We start from the raw sequence: 18,793 nt of genomic DNA on the forward strand, positions 1-18,793 counted from the left end.
ATTCCACATTTGTATGTAAACCCTTACAGCGTTTTCTGCAGCAATATTTCTTAAAGGAAAATTGACTTTCACAATCTTTGAAGCATTCGTTATAAGTGATCATAATTCAACATGTGTGCCAGGAACCCGGGCGTTTTCACGTGTGTTACTTAATTTGATTCCCTGTGGCCTCCTGTAGTGGGTGGTTCTTTCCCATTCAGTCAAGGACGTGCAGGCCCAGAGAGGGGATGTCATTTGCCTGGAGAGCTCAGCCAGTGAGAGGCCAGCGGAATCTGAGCCTTGGTCTTCTGTCCCACCCATCAGAGCCTGGTGTCCCTTCTCTCAATGAAATCACTTGCCGCAGCTTTTCTTCATTGTGGTTCAGTCTCCATTTTAAGATGCGAGTTTCTTGTGTTTTGTTGACTTGCAAAGATAACACTTCAAACATGATTTCTGTGCACTTTTAATCTGAATATCCTGCTGTCCAAACCTTCTAGTTGTGGGTTTTAATATTAGCATGTTGTGGGCTAGTTAGGACAGGCGATTTTTGTCTTCTTGTTTTGAAGTCCTCAAAAAGGACTTCAGCAGTCTGCCACACGTATCAGTGGCACTGGCTTTGGGGCACAGTCCAGGGCTTTGCCTAGACCTTTCTGGGGATCCTGACTGTGACACCTAAGTGTGTCCTGGTAAAGGGGTGCTGAGCCCTTTAAATGGAGTGGCCTTGTCAGATGACGGCAGTTTGCTGTGACTTTGCCTGCTTAGCTTGTGTTGAGTATGGGGACATGGCCACGTCCCTTTCCTTCCCAGCCTTCGTGTGGTGAAAGAGTGATAGTAGTGACTGGTTCTAACAGTGAGAGAGGGGTGTTTGGCTCCATTTGCCTTGTTAAGTGTCACTGCTGTGGTTACTATGGCAGCATAACAGGTTATCTCCAAAATTGGTGGCTTCACACAACATTAATATTTATCATTGCTCGTGGTTTCAGGGGTCCAGAGTTCCAGAGCAGCTCAGCTGGCAGTCCTTGCTGGGGGTCTTGTGCAGGTTGATCAGATAAAGGCTGGGCTGGAGGGCCCCCTCTCCAGCACCCTTACACTGCACCTGGCACCTTGGCTGGGAAGTCCTGAGCAGCAGGGGCTCCCGGCATAGGGGCTGTGGGGTGTGTCCAGAAAAAGAGCCAGGTAGTTGTAGTGCCTGCTCACTGCAGCTGGGAAGTCCCTGAGCCTCTGTCATGCTCACGGGACCATTAAACCCCACCTTTCCGTGGGAGCAGTGCTCAAGGATCTGCAGTCATGCGCCGAAAGCACCACACTCGCGGTCGCTGGTTAATAACTAACGTCCAGCCGGATTCTAAGTTGCTGTTCACATGCTCTTGGAGAGAAAACTGTGTAGAAGGGAAGCTCCGAGGACGGAGTCTGGTGCCCCTGAGTCAGCCGTGTGGTTGGGCACCCCCTCCAGCAGTGCTGGCCGACTCCGCTGCTGTCTGCTGCGAACCCCTACTCTGGGAACCTGCTGCCCTCGTGCTGGCCTTCGTGTCTGTTACTGGGAAGCACCGTTGACTGTGTGCTCCAGGTCAGGCTCTGGGCACAGCAGACTAAGCAGGTGCTTAGCGGTTGTCCTCCCCATTTTGTGCTTCAGAAGCCAGTGTGGAGGAGTGCCAGCAGCTAGGCCAGGGCCTCGGCTTGAACTTGGCGTCAGAGCCACAGCAACTGGAGGGTTCAGGTGAAGTGCCCGCCCGGCCTCAGCCTGGGGCCTGGGAGGTGGAGAGCAGCTGGCACTTACAGGGGGCTTTCTGCAGCCTGGTTGTCCATGCACAGTCACTTATTCTGCAAGTCTTCGCTGACTTCTGAGTGTCCGGCGGCCCGCTGCTGGAGATGGAGGGGTGACGCACAGCCATGAGGCATCGTGGATGGTAGATGCTGTCTGCCTGAATGGAGAGCCATGATGACAAGCACAGAGGAGACCTTCAGCCTGAAGCACAGAGCAGAACCAGCAGGGGGAACAGATGACACGGTGCAGGGACGAAGGCATCGTTAGCAGGAAAAGCCCTGTGGTGGGTTGCACAGCCTCAGACAGGCTCCCACAGGAGCATTCAGAGCCGGTGCCCTTGGGCAGAAATGAACGTGTAGTTGGAAGGCCTGGAATGTGAAGACGAGGGCTGACCCTGGATGGAGATTGACAGCAACAGAAAGCATGCCAGAGACCGGAGGTTGGGGCCAGCTCAGGAGGGCAGTGCCAGACCCGCAGCCGCTCCAGGGACAGACCGGGCAGGCAGGCCGCGATGACTGGGTTTCCAGGTGGGAGGGCTGTGACCCAAGGCCCGTGCATATTTTCTAACACCAGGAAGAAGAAGAACCTAAAAGCCTGGCAGGCATCGGGAGAAGGGACGCGGGTGTCACCTATCCACCCGCCCATGGCATCCTGCTTAGGAAATGACAAGGGCATGCAGGTGAGTCCCAGGGCCCAGCCGGACAGCAGCACCCTGACTTGCGTGGAGGCTGGGGGCCAGGTGCAGAAGGCTTGCAGGGTGCCTGATGTCTTTGACCAAACAAAGTTTGTTGAGTTTTATAATTTTGGGGATTTGGGGGGAAGAATTTATATTGAGCAGAAAGTTTGCATAGGAGAAAAAGGAGGAAATTACTAATTTTGGGGAACAGAGGCCACTGCGCGGCTTAGGTGAGAACTCTGTTTATGGTGACGTAACAATGTCAGTGATGACTTAGTGAAATTCCTAAGTCATTTGTGGGGGGGTGTTTGGAGGTGGGGGAGTTGGGGCACGTTGGCGAGACCCAAGTCCTGATGTTTCTCTAAGGCAGAAGGTGGTGTATATGTGGACCGGTGAGTGAGCAGCTGTGCTTGCCACCAGGAGCTGTGGACATAAATAAACCCCCGAGTGTAGAGCTGAGGGTGAGGTGCCCACTGGGAGCGCTCTGCTGTGACAAGCACTGCGCCACTGGTTTTATGGCCGTGTATGTGGCCGTGGCCTGGTATGGGCTGCATTGTGTCCCTGGAAACTCCTAAGCTGAAGTCCTAGCTCCAGGGCCTCAAAAGGGGACCTTTCTTGGAAATAGCGTCCCTGCAGATGGAACTAGTTAAGATGAGGTCATACTGGAGCAGGGGGCCCCTAACTCAAAATAATTGGTGTCCTTAGAAAGGGGAAATTTGTACACAGACATGGGGTGAGTTACCTGGGAAGGTGACTGGCGTGATGCTGCCACAAGCCCAGGAACTGCCCGAAGCCATGGGGGACAGGTCCTCCCCAGCGTCTCCAGAGGGAGCTGGCCTGCCCGCTGTTTGATATCAGCCTCAGGCCTCCACTCCAGACTGGCACAGTGAGTCCCTGCTGTTCTCAGCCCCAGGACACTCAGATGTGGCTTTGCAAATGGGGTGCTGACTATTAATATGTGGAAATGAAGAAACAGCAGCAGAGCCCACTGTGGTGCCTTTTTGGAGGGAGGGTTCCTGGAGAACGCGAGTGACTGGAGCAACCAGCCAGCAGGCTCCTGTCATGTCCACGTCGCGGGCCAGCCCCCAGCACAATCTGTGGAGGACCTGCTGTGTGCCTGACCCTTGTAGGGCCACAGGACGCCTAGGTGTTGTAGACTGGTGGGAAGGCCTGGGGCCAGCCCTGAGCTTTGGCCTTCGTCAACAGCCATGGACAGTGTTTCTGGGCTGGCAGCTCTGGTTACTTTCTGTGGAGGCCAGGTTGAGGGGTGCCTAGTGGGCAGGAAGGGACAGCTTAGGCCGCCGCAGATACCCAGGCTCGTAAAGTGGGGCCTGAGCTGGGTGTGGTCTTGGAGCCTGGGCAGAGAAAGACAGTGTGAGGCTGTCAGCTGAGCCCCCGGTTTGGTCACAGAGAAGGACCTGTGTCTTTGGAGGCAAGGCCGGTGGCTGAATTTCCTGTTTTAGGGAGCGTGGAGATGAGTCTGTTAGAGAACTTCCTCTGGTGTGGGTTCACTGGACTCACAGAAGGCGTCCCCCCGCTCAGGTGACGCTCCGGTTTGTGTGCATGGGGTCACCAAGGACCACTTCCAGTGCATGAACTGGGGGGGGGAGGTCAGAGGTCTGCTGTGCCTCCAGAGGCACCAGGCCCCAGTGTCACTCACATCCTTTGTGGTGTGCAGCTCTCGGTCCCCACCGCTTGCTTCTCAGTTGGTAGGCAGGGCTGGGTAGTTTTCTTACCAGGCCCTGTCATCCAGTCTGGACCCTGTGTCCACCTGGCACCAGAGTCCTGGCTTTGCTCCCCTCTGGTGCCTCCTGCTCAGCTTTCAGTCTTGGCTTCACTTCACCATCTCAGAGGGGCTTCAGGCCGCCCGGCCTCCGATGGGGTCCTGATTCTTTTCGCCCGGGCACCTGCCTCCAGCTGGCATTGTTTTATTATATCTAACAAGAGCTCCCTCAGGGCCCAACGCTGTCCTGAGCTGCTGCACCCCGGCTCATGGCTGACCATGGAGCCAGGATACCCTCTGCCTAACGCTGTGTGACCACGACAGCCTCTCCTGATTATGCAGTTTAAAAGCATTACGGATTGAGTTGTGTCCCCAAAAAAGACACGTTCAGGTTGTAACCCCCAGGACTGGGAGAGAGGCCCCCGAGAGCACCCACCTGCCGACACCTTGACTTTGACTTCCGGCCTCCAGAACTGTTAACAAATGTGTGTTTCACCGTTTGTGGTGCTTTGTGACGGCAGCCACCAAAGCTAGTGCACGGGGACTTAAATGTATGTGTTAGTAACACCCCAGTCACGCGCATCCTTCTCCTCGGAGAAGGTGAAGGTGTCACCCACTAGGGTCCCTCCTCCCCTGCCCAGCACTCCATCCCCATATCCTCTGCTTGCTTCCTGAAGGGCAGGGTACTGCTGCGTGCTGCCTGCTGGAGCCCCCCACTGTGCTTTTCCTGCGTGCACTCTCAGCATACTCTGTTTTATATTTTAAAACTCTGTGACTTGTGACAGAGGATGACCACTGCACACTGAACTCAGCCACGCCCCCACTTAGGGAACGTAGGTCCTCAGCATTCACACCTGACAGGGGCGCACCCAAAGGTCAAAGTCAGGAGATCATGTGACGTGGCCCCACTCTGGCGTCTGACCCCAGTTCTCATGCAGGTGCCCGGAACTGTCCCCTCAAGTCCTTTCTCTGACCCAGGATCCCGGGTGGCATTCGGCCGTGGCGTCGTCGTAGTGCCTTGCTCTCGTCCATCATGACTCTGGCACTGCTGAAGGGAAGCAGGCCAGCTGTTTGTACAGCTCACCTCCCTGGGTTCATTGGGTGTGTCCTCACGATGACACTCAGTGCTGCTCTCCTGTGTCCTGCCCCGCATGGCACACCATGTTCGTTTGGCCTTGGACCGGCCCAGGGCACTTTGATCACTGGCTTGAACTCATGTCCGCCAGGTCTGTAAAGGGATTGTTCTCCCTTGTAATTACACATGTCTTGTAGGGAGGGAGATACTTTGAGATCCTGTAAATATTCCTGTTTCTCATTGTATTTTCATCCACTGACTTTAGCATTTATTCATGAATCTTGCCTGAACCGTTATGGGGCGTTTGTCAAATGGTGACATAAAAAAAATTCCATCATTCCATCTACATTTCTCAGTCGGCATTCTACCGAAAGGAAAGTTTTTGCCCTCTCCATCGACTTATTTTTCAGTTACTTACGTCGGTGTGGATTCATAGGTCCTCAGTTCATCCTGTGGAGTCTAGCCCATGCCCTCTTCATGGACGTGGCTGCTGTGGGGGCCCTGTCACCGTTCCCTGCGTGTGTCTTAGTGGGCATGTTCCGGTCTCGTCTCCTTCCCTGCCCAAGCCCTGGAAATCAGCCATCTCTCCCAAGGCCTGTGGGGCCTGTTTTTAAAGTAAAATCCTAGTTATTTTATTATTTTTCAAGTTCTGCTGTGGCTGCCATAACTTGTAAGGTTGTGTGTGCTGTGTGCCAGCAGGAGGCTCCACCGGGGACTCAAGAGACCCCAAGGGGTGGGCACATGGCAGAGCTGCCCCTTCACCCTGCTTTAGGGGGCAGTGCCATGGCCTCTGCCCTCTGCCCTGGGCCGGCGGAATAGCAGCAGAGGTGGCGCCTGTGGCATGTCGGGCTGAAGGGGTGTTACGTGAGCGAGGTGCTCAGTTAGGGCCAGGGGTGAATTTACGTGGAGTGGCAGCGAGAATTGGTCAAGTGACAGATGCCATTATTTGGCTCGCCTGGCCCTGCCTGGGTGACTGTGCCAGCGCTGCAGTTGTGGTGTGGCTAGCTCTGGTTCTGCTTCTCTGGGGAGCCAGCTGACCCTGGCCTACCGCACCCTCTCTGGGCCTCAGGGTCCCCAGCTGTACTGGAGGTGATGGCCATCCCTACCGTGTCAGCACGGAGCTGCAAGGCGCTGGAGACCTAGTGGGTGGACCCTGCGATGCAGTGAGCAGGACTGAAGTGCGCCCCTTCTGGCCTGGAATGAGCCCAAGGATAGCTCATGACAGCCAGGTCCCCTCGGCTCTGCTCCTGGAACGGAGAGCCCGCAGCGGCCTCGGCTGTGCCCATGTTTGCCGCAGGGCCTGGGTCCCTGAGAAGCTGGCGCCAGGCCCGGGGTGTAAGCCATGTCGAGGATGTCAGTTGACCTGTCGAGAATGTGCGCACGTGTGTTTAAGAATGATTGTGGGTGTGTAGTTTTGTTGACATTTCAGCCTCTCTGGAAACGTCCCATGGTTTTCTCCAGATACCAGTTCGTGTGCTTTGCTAACAGGTCTCACGGACACTGTTCCTTGCGTCCTGGCGGCCGCGTTGCCGTGGGGGCCACTCCCACAACGGATGGCTTGTGTTGCTCAGGCACACTGAGGTCTGGGCAACGTGCTAGTGACCTGCTCCGGCGGGGACTGCCCCAGCGTCGTTCTGAGGTGGGGCCTGGGCGCCTGCCTGCTGGGCCCGAGGAGGCCTCTGGGAAGGGGGAGCCCCAAGGCCTGGGGCAGTTAGGAAGCCAAGCTCTGGAGATGCTGGAGATTCCGTCTTTGCTCTCATGTTTTAATTCCAAGAACTTGTTGTCTTTTTCCCTAAATGTTCCTTTTCAAGGGTCTCCTGGTCTTCTGTCGTGGACACGGTGCCTTTTTCCTCTTGAGTGCGGCACTGGATGCCTGTGAAGGTTTCGTTCTCTCCTGTGTGTCTTCTCCAGGTCACTGGCGTCTCCCTGTCCCTCCGGCCTGTGTCTGGCTCCCTTGTGTGGGGCCCTTGGCAGCTGCTCATGCTCAGCAGTAGGACACCAAGAAGGGCTGGCTACTGTTTGTGGTGACCAACTGCACACAGGCTTGGGGGCCTCTCCTCCGCCCGTCCGCCCGCGAGGCCTGGTGTGGGGCTGCACTCGCCCTGCCCCCTCCCAGGAGATTCAGTTGGGGGACAGGGCTCTTGCCCAACTGGATGGAGTGGGGGAGGGGTGTTTAACTGCTTTGAGCGGTGGTCAGCGGTCAGGTGGTATTGGGGCGGTGGTCAGGTGGGTATTGGGGTGGTGGTCAGTGGTCAGGTGGGCATTGGGCTGGCAGCAGTCATGCTGGCATTCTTGAGGTGGACATTTTGGTGGCGGGCATCCAGCAGGTCACAGGCGGGTTGTTTTTTAGGTTTCTGCACTGCTGGCATAGACTCTGCTTTGCAGCAGCTTTCTAGCTTCCAGAATGTTTCTGTGTCTCCTTCTTTCTTGTCTTTTTGGAGCCGGTGGGGTGGCCTTCCTTGTTGCTTCAGTCAGGATTTTGGGAGGAATGGGCTGTCAGGTGTGTGTTCAGCCCACCACCCTTCAACCAGAGCACTGCTCTTACTAAGCTTTCCGGGGACAGCTTGTGTGGTGGTTGTAAAGTGGCCTTTGTCAGGCCGAGGTGCCAGGTGCCTGGTCAGTGCTCAAGTAGAGCAGGGACACTGACCGAAAGGATTTGCATAGTCACAGACAACTTCTCTTTACCAAAAAACAGACACGAAGCTGGGAAGAGCCCTTGGAGAGGAAATGCAGCCGTGAGGGTTAGCGCGGACCCAGCAGCGGCCCGGGCCCGCTGAGCCCGATGGTCCGGAGCCGCAGTGCTCACTGGTTCGGACCGAGGACACGGGCTCCCGACCATGGTCACGCTTATCACCGAGAAGCTGCAGAACCAGAGCCTGGACGACCTCGCCCGCAAGAGCTACGGTGCTGGCCCGGTAAGCAAGAGGCCGCAGGGGCACTGCCCGAGCTGGGCCTAAGCTGGCTGGAGGATGCGCAGCTGAGGTCTGAGGGGACGTGAGGGCCGGTGTCCCAGGGAAGGGCCAGCACAGACGCAGCCCCCAGAGCTGTCAGTGTCATGATGGTGGGTTTTCAGGATCATTAAAATAAGAAAACTTTTTTTTTTTTGTTTTTAGGATTTTATTGGGGAATTGGGGGAGGGGAACAGCACTGGGGAATATGGGAAGGAGAACAGACAAGTTGCTGTCCTTTTGTTCTTCAGTCTAGTTGTGGAGGACGTTGCTTCACTGGCCCATGTTGGTATTATCTTCCCAGGTGAGGCAGTGGCTGGCTGGCCATTGGACAGCTGCTCACGGTGGCTTACAGCAGCTGCCGGCCGCTCACGCTGGCTGCCAGCCACACACGGTAGCTTATGGCAACCCACTGCAGCCTCACTGCAGCCTATGCCATCACCGGCGACTCACGGCAGCCCAGCTCCGGGTTGAGCTGTTGTTCATCATCTTAGCTGTAGAGGGTGCAGTGTCACTGGCCCTCATGTGGGATCCAAACTGGGGCCCTGCTGCTCAGAGCTCACACTCCTAAGCCAACTCTTAACCAGTGCGCCACTTGACCGGCCCAAAATAAGTAAACTTTTAATGAAAGTCTAACCGACATGTAGAAGTGTGCAAATCCTAAGTGTACACAGAGCCTGTGACTTGCCACACCTGATGACCAGCACCCTGAGAGAGCCCATCAAATCTGTCCCCATCAGTTAGTTTCGCCTGGGTTTGAACTTTGCGTAAGTGGAGCCATTTTCAAGGGTCGCATTAATGTGAATTTCAGGACACCACCCCTGCCCTGGTTAGATTGTAGGTCCAGAAGGAGGTGGCTGAGTGTCCGGCCCCTGTGGACGTGGGAGGCCAAGCCTGTGTGATCTCACCAAGGCCAGGTGCTCAGAGATGCCTGTGTCCGCCCCGGCCCTTGGTAATGAGAGGGCGGCAGCAGGAGGCTGTGGAATCCAGGCCTTCGTACCAGGCATGTGGCCCAGGGCCTGCAGGTCTTCGCTGAAAGTGCTCCTTCCCGTGGAGTGGGAGGGTTGGGCGTGGGGTGGGCGTGTGCAGGAGCTGGGCTAGAGGTGGGGCTGCATCTGCTGCCCAGGGCCGTGGGGGTACTCGAGGGGTCTTTGGGGAGCACTGCTTGCCCAGCCTGGCTCTCAGAGCCTGCCCTGAGAGGCTCCTTGCGGCACACACACCATGCCCCAACTCCCATCTTTGCTTTTGATTAAGTGAAGCAGTTTTATGGAGATTTTAGCCAAGGCCAAAGATACAGTGTAGCACACGCGTCATCGGACAGCCACACACCCTTTATGGTGTCTCTGGCGGGGACCCCGCAGCCACGTGCCTGGTGGTTTTTCCAGGATGATGGGCTAAGGGTCGTGCTGCGGGATCCCCGGGAAGGTGCCTACATGGGCTCATGTTCTCGCTCTCTAGCTGGTCGTTCTTATGCCATTTAGGGAACACATTGCCTCTCTGACAGAGAGGAGGTCGGCAGCCATTTCTCCTCCAGGCCCAGCGAGAGCACCCCAGCAGTGAGCAGCGCGTGTGGCTGGGGGCCCAGTCTCCGCTGCGATGTCTTCAGCCTCTATGACCAGGCCCAGGGCCATCGGTTTTGAGTTCCGTTGCTGTTTATGGTGGTTTTTTTTAATCAAAACTTGTGTTTTTTTAAAACATGGCCTGTTTACATGGTACCTCTTTCATCCTGGAATGGGAGAACAGACTTTTCCTTTCCCCCAGTGTAAATCTTTTCCATTTTGAGAGGAGCCATTGTGACGTTTGAAGCCTAGTTCTGGTGCATGTGGTGAGAGAACCGTGGCCTGGGCAGCCCGGGCCCTGCAATTCTCCCTCCACAGGTCGGGCAGCATGCCTCAGGGAAAAGGGGCGTGCAAGCAGGTTTGCATTGTAAAGAGAAAAAGGTGTCAAGAAAAATCCTGCTTATAATCCTTCCCGTGTAACACAGATAATTTTACTTCGTGTGAATTCCTCTTGAGTCTTGCTGTACAGGATATAAATGGTTTGGAAAATAATTCCCCTGTTATTGGGAGGTGTTTCACTGACTTCCCAGTTGAGGCTTGCTGACTTATCTGCATGGTTTTGACAGCATGGCACACGGACTTGGTTTATAGAACCTGCTTTTTTTCCAACATCCACATTTTTTAAAAAAATGAGGGTCGACTGAGTGGCTGAGTTGGTTAAGAACACGAGTTCTGAGCAACAGGGTTGCTGGTTCAATTCCCACATGGGCCAGTGAGCTGCACCGGAGCTGAGCTGCCGCTTAGCTGCCAACAGTGGCAGGATGGCTCAGCTGGTGAGAGCACGTGCTCCTAACAACAAGGTTGCCTGTTCAACTCCTGCATGGATGGTGGACTACGCCCACCTGCAACTAAGATTGAACATGGCACCTTGAACTGAGTGGCCACGAGCTGCCGATAGGCGTCCGGATGGCGACTGGACTTGGAGCTGAGCTAGCTGCGCCCTCCACAACTAAGATTGAAGGACAACAACTTGGCTGTTCCCCTTCCCCAGTTCCCCAACACTGTTCCCCTTACCCAATTCTCCAATAAAATTTTTAAAAATAAAAAATGAAGTGTAATTTGCATGCAGCAAAATGCACCAATCGTTACATCTTTTTGAGAAAGAAGCCCCTGTCATCTCCAGCACCCATTTGATTTTGGGCTTTCGGTTTGTGTGGAATTTTTTTTTTATAGTTATATATATTTTCTTTTAAAGATTTTATTGGGGATTTGGGGGAGGGGAACAGACAAGTTGCTGTCATTTTGTTTTTCAGTCTAGTTGTGGAGGACACCACTTCACTGGCTCATGTTGGTATTATGATTGTGCTCTTCCCGGCTAAAGCAGTTGGTCGCCAGCCATTGGACAGCCGCTTACGGCGGCTCATGGCAGCTCACGGCAGCTCTTGCCAGCTGCTGGCTGTCATCTGCTCACACTGGCTGCTGGCCACTCATGGTAGCTCACAGCAGCCCACTGCAGCCTCACTGCAGCCTACGCTGTCGCCGGCCACTCACGGCAGCCCAGCTCCAAGTCGAGATTGTGTTCACAATCTTACCTATAGAGGGCGCAGCGTCACTGGTCCATGTGGGAACCGAACTGGTGTCCCTGCTGCTCAGCTCGTGCTCCCAAGCCAACTCTTAACCAACTGGGCCACTCGGCTGGCCCTGTGTGGATCTTTAATATCTCTTTGCAATTAGGACAGTTTGGCAGCGCCGTGGTCCACGGGAGACCAGCTCCCCCTGGTTACCAGCAAATGTCCAAACAGAGTTACTCTTAACATCTTCTGAAACAAATCAGTAGTTTAAAGAGCAAATTTTTGTATAAGAATAGAAAGTGCAGTTTTCAAAGGTGACCTAAAATAGTATTTTTATGGCAACATCTAAAGGCAGATGGGAGTGGAGAGAAACCCCACACCCACACCCAGCTCGGCGAGGTTGGCTCTGTCAGCCCCCAGCGCTTGTTTCGTCTGTGCCTTCACCCACACCCCTCGTCTCGTTGTTTTGCAGTAAATTCCTCACGTTTTCCTCTGTAAATATTTCAATATGTAGCTCTAAAAGAGTCTTGTCATCTGTCCCTGTTCCCCAGCTTGTTCTGCAAATGGCTAATTGAAGATGGCTGTGCTGTCTTGTTTGGTAGCCTTTCGTCATTCGTGGCTTTTAAAATTGAAATTAGAGTTGATTAAAATTAAACATTTAACAATGGTAGTTTTCATTTGCACCAGGCACATTTCAAGTGCTCGGTATCTTTGTGTGGCACATGGCTGCTGTCGGGACAGTGCAGATGGGACAGTCCATGAACTGCCCGTCATCGCAGAGTTCTGTTGGAAGCCCTGCCAAGCTCAGTCAGACGCACGGTGGACACACCGCATGCTGTTACCCATTTGTCTGTTGATGGGCATTGGGGTTGTTTCCTCTTTTGAGCTGTTACAAATAATGCTGCTGTGAACATTGGCACACAGGTTCCTCTGTAGACAAGCGTCCTCACCTCTCCTGGGCACACACCTCGGAGTGGAATTGCTGGGTCACGTGGCAGCCCTGGGTTTAACCTTCTGAGCTCTGTGGGCTACAGCGTTGTTTACCCTGACTGGCAACATGGGGGGTCCCGACCCCCCCCCCCCCCCCCCGTTCTCATCCACATGTGTTTTTGTCCGTCTTTGTTTACAGCTGTGCTCGTGGGTGCGAGGTGGTCTCCTGTTGTGTTTTGGTTTGCATTTATGATGACCAATGCTATTGTGTGTCTTTTCATGTGCCCACTGGCTGCTCGTATGTCTTCTCTGGAGAGATGTCTATTGAAATCCTTTGCTCGTTTTAAAACTGTATTGTCTTTTTATTGTGGAGTGGTGAGAATTCTTCCTATATGCTGGAGTTTCTGCTCGTAATCAGATATGTCTATGATTTGCAAAAACCCTTTTCTATTCTGTGTGTTGTCTTCACTTTCTTGATAGTGCCCTTTGAAGCACAGGTTTTTATTTTGTTGAAGTCCAGTTGGTCTGTTTTTCCTTTTGTTGCCTGTGTTCATGGTGTCATATCTAAGAATCCTTGGCCAAATCCAAGGTCTTAAAGATTGACCCCTATGTTTTCTTCTAAGATTATATAGTTTTAACTCCTACATTATCAGGTCTTTGACGCATTTGGGTTAGTTTTTATATGTGATATGAGGGGCGGGTCCAACTGTGTCCTTTTGTGTGTGGACGTCCAGTTGTCCCACCACCATTAGTTGAAAAGACTGTTCCTTCCCCACTGAGTGGTCTCAGCACCCTCGTCAAAATTTATGTTTTTTAAACTAAGTCTTTGAAACCTTTCGTGCACTCGTATTTTACACTTAAGCAAATCTCAATGTGGACATCATATCTTCATTACAGAAATATTTGATCTGTATTTAGATCGCATGAAATTTATAATTGAAAAGATAGATGCTCATACCCAGGTTGTTCTAAGCACACTGAAAAGTTTTCCAAAGACTGACTTGAGTATTCATTTCAAACCTAAAATGTGACATACTTCAGAGTAAACGACGTTAGAAATCACTGATGGTGTGCTGCCCCTGTCTCTCCAGCGGCTCACTGGCCTGGTGCACTGACACAGCCCTCCCTGCGCACGCCATGGCCGTGTCAAGGGAGGGCGTTCTGGGCCAGGAGGGCCCGCAAGCGCTGGGAGCAGGCAGCCTGGCGGGGCGCCCACCAGGCCGGACGAGCTGATGGCTGTGTTGGCGGCGTGGGCACAGCTGTGGGAGCCTGCGTGCGCTGGCAGTGCAGGGCCTGCTGCCTCTCGGGGATGTCCTGGTCGACCCTGCGTCCCCCGCCTCTGCTTATTCAGCGCGTCTGGCTTCCTCACGTCCCTTCTCCCAGGGCCCCCATGGGGCCTCTTACCGAGCCTCCCAACCCCTGGCTGGGGCAGCTCTTGCTGCTTTCCCTCCTTGGCACTTGCCCGTAGGCTAGTCCGGCTGCCACAGAAAAGACCCAGAAGCTCGCGAGGTTGTGGCTGGTCCCACTGCCCCTCCCCCGCCCCGCTAGGACAGCGAGCACCCGGCCGAGTCTTGAGTTTTCTGGCATTTTCCATAGCAAGCGGCACAGAGGCAGCAGCATACGTGGTTCCCGCCCCAGTGGGATCGGACGAGGAGCTGGGTTAGTGCTGCCTCCAGGCGCCTGTCCCGGCGTGGCAGCTGCTCACAGCGTGTGTCACTGGGCCTGAGAGGTGGCTGGTGCGGCGGGGACGGACCTTGTACTTCGCATCAGGGAAGTGTAAATTTGAACAGCTGCCTTGGGACAGCACAGGGAGAGCGGAGGCTCCAGGTGTCATCACCTGTTCAGAGGACGGAAGCCTCCCTGTGCTGCCCTCTAGCCACAGCCACCCGCCTCCCGCTCCCACACATGCCACCCTCCTCGAGGGGCTTTGTTCTCAAGGGCAGACAGGCCCAGCCAGCCCTGGGGCCACAGGCGTGGTGGCTGTAGTGAGGGGTTTGTGGGGGGCCTGGGCAAGCTGCAGGGGCAGCAGAGTGTAGGCTGTGCAGTGGGGGCCTTTGTGCCACAGAGGTAAGCGGGCGGGGTGGAGGGCTGCCCCAGAGAGGCGGGGCAGCGCTGGGAGGGAGGGAGGTGACACCGATGGCACTTGTCCGGTCACACAGGAGTGTGGGCCGTCCTGGGTGCAGGGCTAGGACACAGGTTCTCGGATAGCAGAGTGACTGGGGGACATTGAGTGGGGGTGGGGGGTGTTGAGAGCTGATGGAGGCTGAGTGAGGTGGGCCCTGGGGAGCAGGCTAAGCCAGCAGAGGCCTGAAGGCCCAGGTGGCCATGGGGCTGGGAGCGCTGTGGGAGCAGGTATTGGGCTTCCACTTATAGTTTGGGAGGAGGGCCAGGATTCAGGGATGGGTGGATGAGGTGTGGGCCGTGCGTCCAGCTGGGCTGACGCGGGCCAGGATGGGTGGAGAGTTTGGCTTTATAAACCTCTAGTCTGAAATGTGTTTTCGTGAAATGCACTGATGGGGTGTGATATTGGGCTGGGTGACTTGCTGGTTGTGTGCACTGTAACCTAGTCACTGCCACCCTAGGACGTGCCGGCTGTGTGGCCTGGCCTGTCCTGGAGCAGCGTGTGATGTGGGGAGCCCTCAGCGCCGTCACTCTGGGGTCTGTGGGTGCTGCTGGCACACACGGAGCCCATTCCTGTACCCCGTCGTATGGGCTTTGTTTTGTCGGTGGACGTTTGGATTGTTGCCAGTGTCTGGCCGCTGAGCATAGCGCTGCGATGCCCACATGGTTCTCTGTGCCCACTCTCTCGAGCAGAATGGCTGCTGCAGGTGCCCCCTTGCCTGCCTGTGGCTGCTCCCTGGCCACTCAGTCCGGTGTGCAGATGTCTCCCAGGCTCTGTCCTCACAGCACAGGGGTCTCGCCCTGTTTCCAGGGGCTCGTCCGGTGTCCAGTCAGACAGTAACGGCCATGCAGCCCCAGCAGGACACACGCCCCCTGTGTGCGGCCCCTGGGTTGTGGTGGGGGCTCCAGGACCCCAGGGCACTGTGCCCCGAGCCCGGGCTGAGAGGATGCGAAAGCAGTCAGACAGGCACAAGACCGTCTGTGGACTGCGGCTCGCCAGGCAGGCCTCAGACTTCAAAGGCAGACCATGGCCGAGAGAAAGTTCTGTGGGCTCAAGCCGAGGCGTGCGCCTTCGCAGGCCCTGATCCGTGGGTGTGCCCACAGCTGCCCATGCGCCCCGCACCTCCAGACCAAGGCCGCCTGGGGGAGCCTGGCTTGGGGGCTGGGCCCAGTGGAGGCTGTTGTGCATGGGAGGGAAGAGGCGAGCTGAAGAGCGGCTGAGCAGCGAGGTTTGCGAGGACGCTTGTAGCTCAACGGGAGAAGTGGGCGGGCTCGTGGCTTGTCGTTGCCTTCACTCAGCTGAGTGTTAGGCTTTTGAGAATCTTGATTAAGGAAAACATGTATTCCACGGGTCAGTGTTGGGAAAACGAGAATTTACTGCAGCGATAAGCACATATGACTTTAGTGCTGTTTCTGAAGTCTCATGTGAAACTTCTCTTATCACTTTCAGTATTCTGCGGAGAAACTGAGCAAAGGTGGCCATTTGTTCCCTTTTGAGACCAATGGTAAGTATGGAAAAGCCCTGGTCTTCCTGGGCTGCTGGGCCCGCAGACGGTGAGCAGGGCGGGGCCATGCGCCTGGTGGGAAGCCGATTGAACTTGACACAGATGTTTGGAGCCAAAGCCCAGGAACAGGGCGTCCTGCGCAGTGAGGTGGAAGGTCAGCGGGAGACAGCCTCTCCCTCTGCTGTGGGGCAGGACCCAGCGAGGCGCCCCCTCCTGGCAGTTATGTGGGTGGGGCCAGGGTCTCTGTGCCCTTTCTGGAAGAGTCCCCTCCCCCCCGGGATGCTGTGGCCACTTAGTGGTGCATGCTGGCCCTGCAGCCCTGCCCAGTGGTGTGTGTGGGACGCTCATGCCTGCAGTGCACGGGTGTGCACTCACCCCTCCAGTGCGTGGCCCACACGTGTGCCCTGTGGTCTGAATGAGGGCAGATGGCACAGCCGCCCCGAGAGGGAGTGTTAGAATGTGGGAGTGAGTGTGAGTGTGAGAAGCTTGCTGGCACGTAGCCTCCTGATAAGCCTTGGTTCAGTGCCAGTGGTCACAGTGAAGTGTGCTAGGTGTGTGATTTTTAGGTGGGACACACCTGAGTTGAGTCCTGTCCTCCCTTTGGCCACAGCGGCCATGTGGGTGCCCAGTGGCTGCTGGTGGTAATCGGGGGTTAGGTGGCACCCCAGACCACTCACGTGCAGGTTTGTACCTGCTCTGAAGACTAGAGGAAGTAGGCAGTGTGGCCCAGCACCTGGCCCTGGTGCCGTGTCCTCACCTGGAGTCCGTCCTGCTGGTGGGACCCGTCCTCGCTCAGAGCTCCTGGGCTTTTGGCAGGGCCACAGGGTCCGGCCTGCTGCCCTTGGAGAAGTGAGGGTGACTCCAGGGCCGACCCACCCGGAGAAGGCAGGTAGGGCTGGCACGTCCCATGTCTGTGGCTCATGTTGCTGTAGGGGTGCCACCTTCCAGTGTGCCCAGCCCCTCAGCACCCTTGAGGTCCACGGCTTTGTGTCGAGTGGCAGCACGGCCCCACCCTGTGGCTGGCTGTGCATCTTGCTCACCTGTCTCTCCTCCTTCCTGTTTCCTCAGAAGCCAGGTGCCCTTGGAAGGTCGTAAGTGGAGGACGGCCCATCAGAAGCCAGGCGGCCGCGGGCCCCGCTCTCCCCTTCCTGTCAAGCCCCTGCGGGCCTAGCACGGGCCTGGGTGCGGTCAGTGCCGTGGACCTCAGGGAGAGCTCGGGGCCACCCTTGGCACCGCCCACCAAGCGACACTGCCGGTCTCTGTCGGAGCCGGATGAGCTGGCCCGCTGCCGGTCCCCGTGGCGCCCTGGCGGCTCCAAGGTCTGGACTCTAGTCTCCAAGAGGCGGTGCCACAGCGGCGGGAGCACCAGCCTGCCAGGGACCACTGAGTCACCCGGCAGAACCTTCCCCGTGGCTGGCCCCACTTCACCCCCAGCGCCCCGGCCAGCCTCAGCCAGTAGTGGCTTTGTGGACAGCAGGGGGTGCTGCTCAGGCCCTCCCTGGTGTCCTGTGGGTCCCTGTGCGCTGTCCTCGCGGCGCCGCCTGTCCCTGTCACAGGAGCGCCTCGCAGATGTGGGCACCGCGCCGTGCACACCTGAGCCCGGCCGGCGGCTGCGCCTGCCCCGGAGCCGATCACAGCCCTGTGTGCTCCTCGGGAGGAAGAGTCGGCTGAAGCGCCGGCGAGAGGAGGATGCCCAGTGGCCGCGCCCGTCCTTGGACTTCCTGAAGATGACACGGGTGAGGCTTTTTCGCTGACGCCACTCCTCTGCATGGCGGTTCTGGGGAGAGGTTGGCCACTCCAGCCTTGGCGGAGTACAGCATGTCCTATCCTTTTGCGGGAGGTGACAGCCGTAGGGACGCGCTATCTCCTCGGCTCTGAGGCCAGAGCGTCCCCAGCAGCAGCGCCAGCTGCCCAGCCTTCCCGTCAACACGGCCGGCCTGGGTTTCCAGGCCTGAGGGGCTCAGGGCAAGGTGGGAGCCTGAGCTGCTGTTTGGGGCGAGAGAGTTTGGGAAGTGAGGAGGCGTCCCGGGCTGTCCCAGGCCCAGCTGGCTCCACGCTGACCCCTGACCTCTTCTCATGGTCCTCACCGTGCCCTCTGCCAACACCTCTCTGGGGAAAGTGTATGTGGACCAGCTTGAAGACTGGGTTCTGGGGCCGGCACCACCTGCCCCTCCCACCTGTCTTCTGCTCAAAGGCCCTTGTTCAAAGCCGAGTTAGAGCAAAGAAACAGACCGGAGGTGTTTCTGGAGGGTGGCGTCACTGCAGGGCCATCGGGGAGCTGGCACGGAGCCCAGTCATGTGGAACGGTCCCATTCCCTTGGGACCCTCTGGGTAGGGGCTGAGGAATCAAGAATGGGACCTGCTGCTGTGAGAAGGGAGACATGGTGGGGGTGCCTGGGCGTCCTCACTGGAGAGCCGCAACTCCAGACCATGGGCCTGGGTCTCCCCCGGGCAGAACACAGACGGGACCAGGTCCTCCACAGAGTGGGGTGGCCACTCTTGACGTCACTGTCATCTTGTCTTTCCTGAATGCTGGGTTTCCTGAAGTCTTCCCAGTGGGTGGGAGGGGCTCCCAAACCCAGACGTCCTGGTTGTAGAGCCTGTGTGGAGAAGAGGGATGCCCTGATCTTTTCTGGTGGTCATGGGAACCACCTGCAGCGTGGGAACGCTGGTAGCGAGCTCCCAACACGCACCCCCGCCTCCGGACTGCGGCATCCGCAGGCCTGCGGGGTCAGGCACTACTGGGACAAGACAGAGCATCCCCCCAGGACTGTAGCACCAGGCATTGCTGGGGGGACGTGTGACCCGACCCCTTGCAGAAAGGCGTGACAAGGCGCAGCAGTGTTGGGGCCAATGTCAGGGCTCAGCCTGGAGGCAGGGGTGCACCTGGCAGCGTGTGAGGCATGAATCAGCAGAGGCAGCACTGGCATGGGGGAGGGGCCTGAGGGGCAGCCTGCTGCGGGGGAGAGGTGTGTGTGTGTGTGATCTCTCTCCACGGCGT

General features: G+C 56.6%; 1 protein-coding gene across 2 annotated transcripts in view; it reads left to right on the forward strand.

Annotated features, from left to right (window-relative positions):
* FAM53A (family with sequence similarity 53 member A) overlaps nucleotides 1-18,793 on the forward strand; it is a 28,172-nt gene that overhangs the window by 2,444 nt on the left and 6,935 nt on the right. Inside the window, exons 1-4 of one of the 2 annotated variants that reach the window (XM_019658071.1) lie at nucleotides 675-2,423; nucleotides 7,914-8,133; nucleotides 15,738-15,792; nucleotides 16,861-17,528. In XM_019658071.1, coding sequence (XP_019513616.1) covers nucleotides 8,056-8,133; nucleotides 15,738-15,792; nucleotides 16,861-17,528 — 801 coding nt within the window. In that variant the 5' untranslated portion in view covers nucleotides 675-2,423; nucleotides 7,914-8,055. Of the gene's footprint in view, nucleotides 1-674; nucleotides 2,424-7,913; nucleotides 8,134-15,737; nucleotides 15,793-16,860; nucleotides 17,529-18,793 lie in introns of those variants that run through there. The other variant, XM_019658070.1, reaches the window with a different exon arrangement.

This window comes from Hipposideros armiger, unplaced genomic scaffold (genome assembly GCF_001890085.2).
Source record: "Hipposideros armiger isolate ML-2016 unplaced genomic scaffold, ASM189008v1 scaffold_282, whole genome shotgun sequence".
Lineage (NCBI taxonomy): Eukaryota > Metazoa > Chordata > Mammalia > Chiroptera > Hipposideridae > Hipposideros > Hipposideros armiger.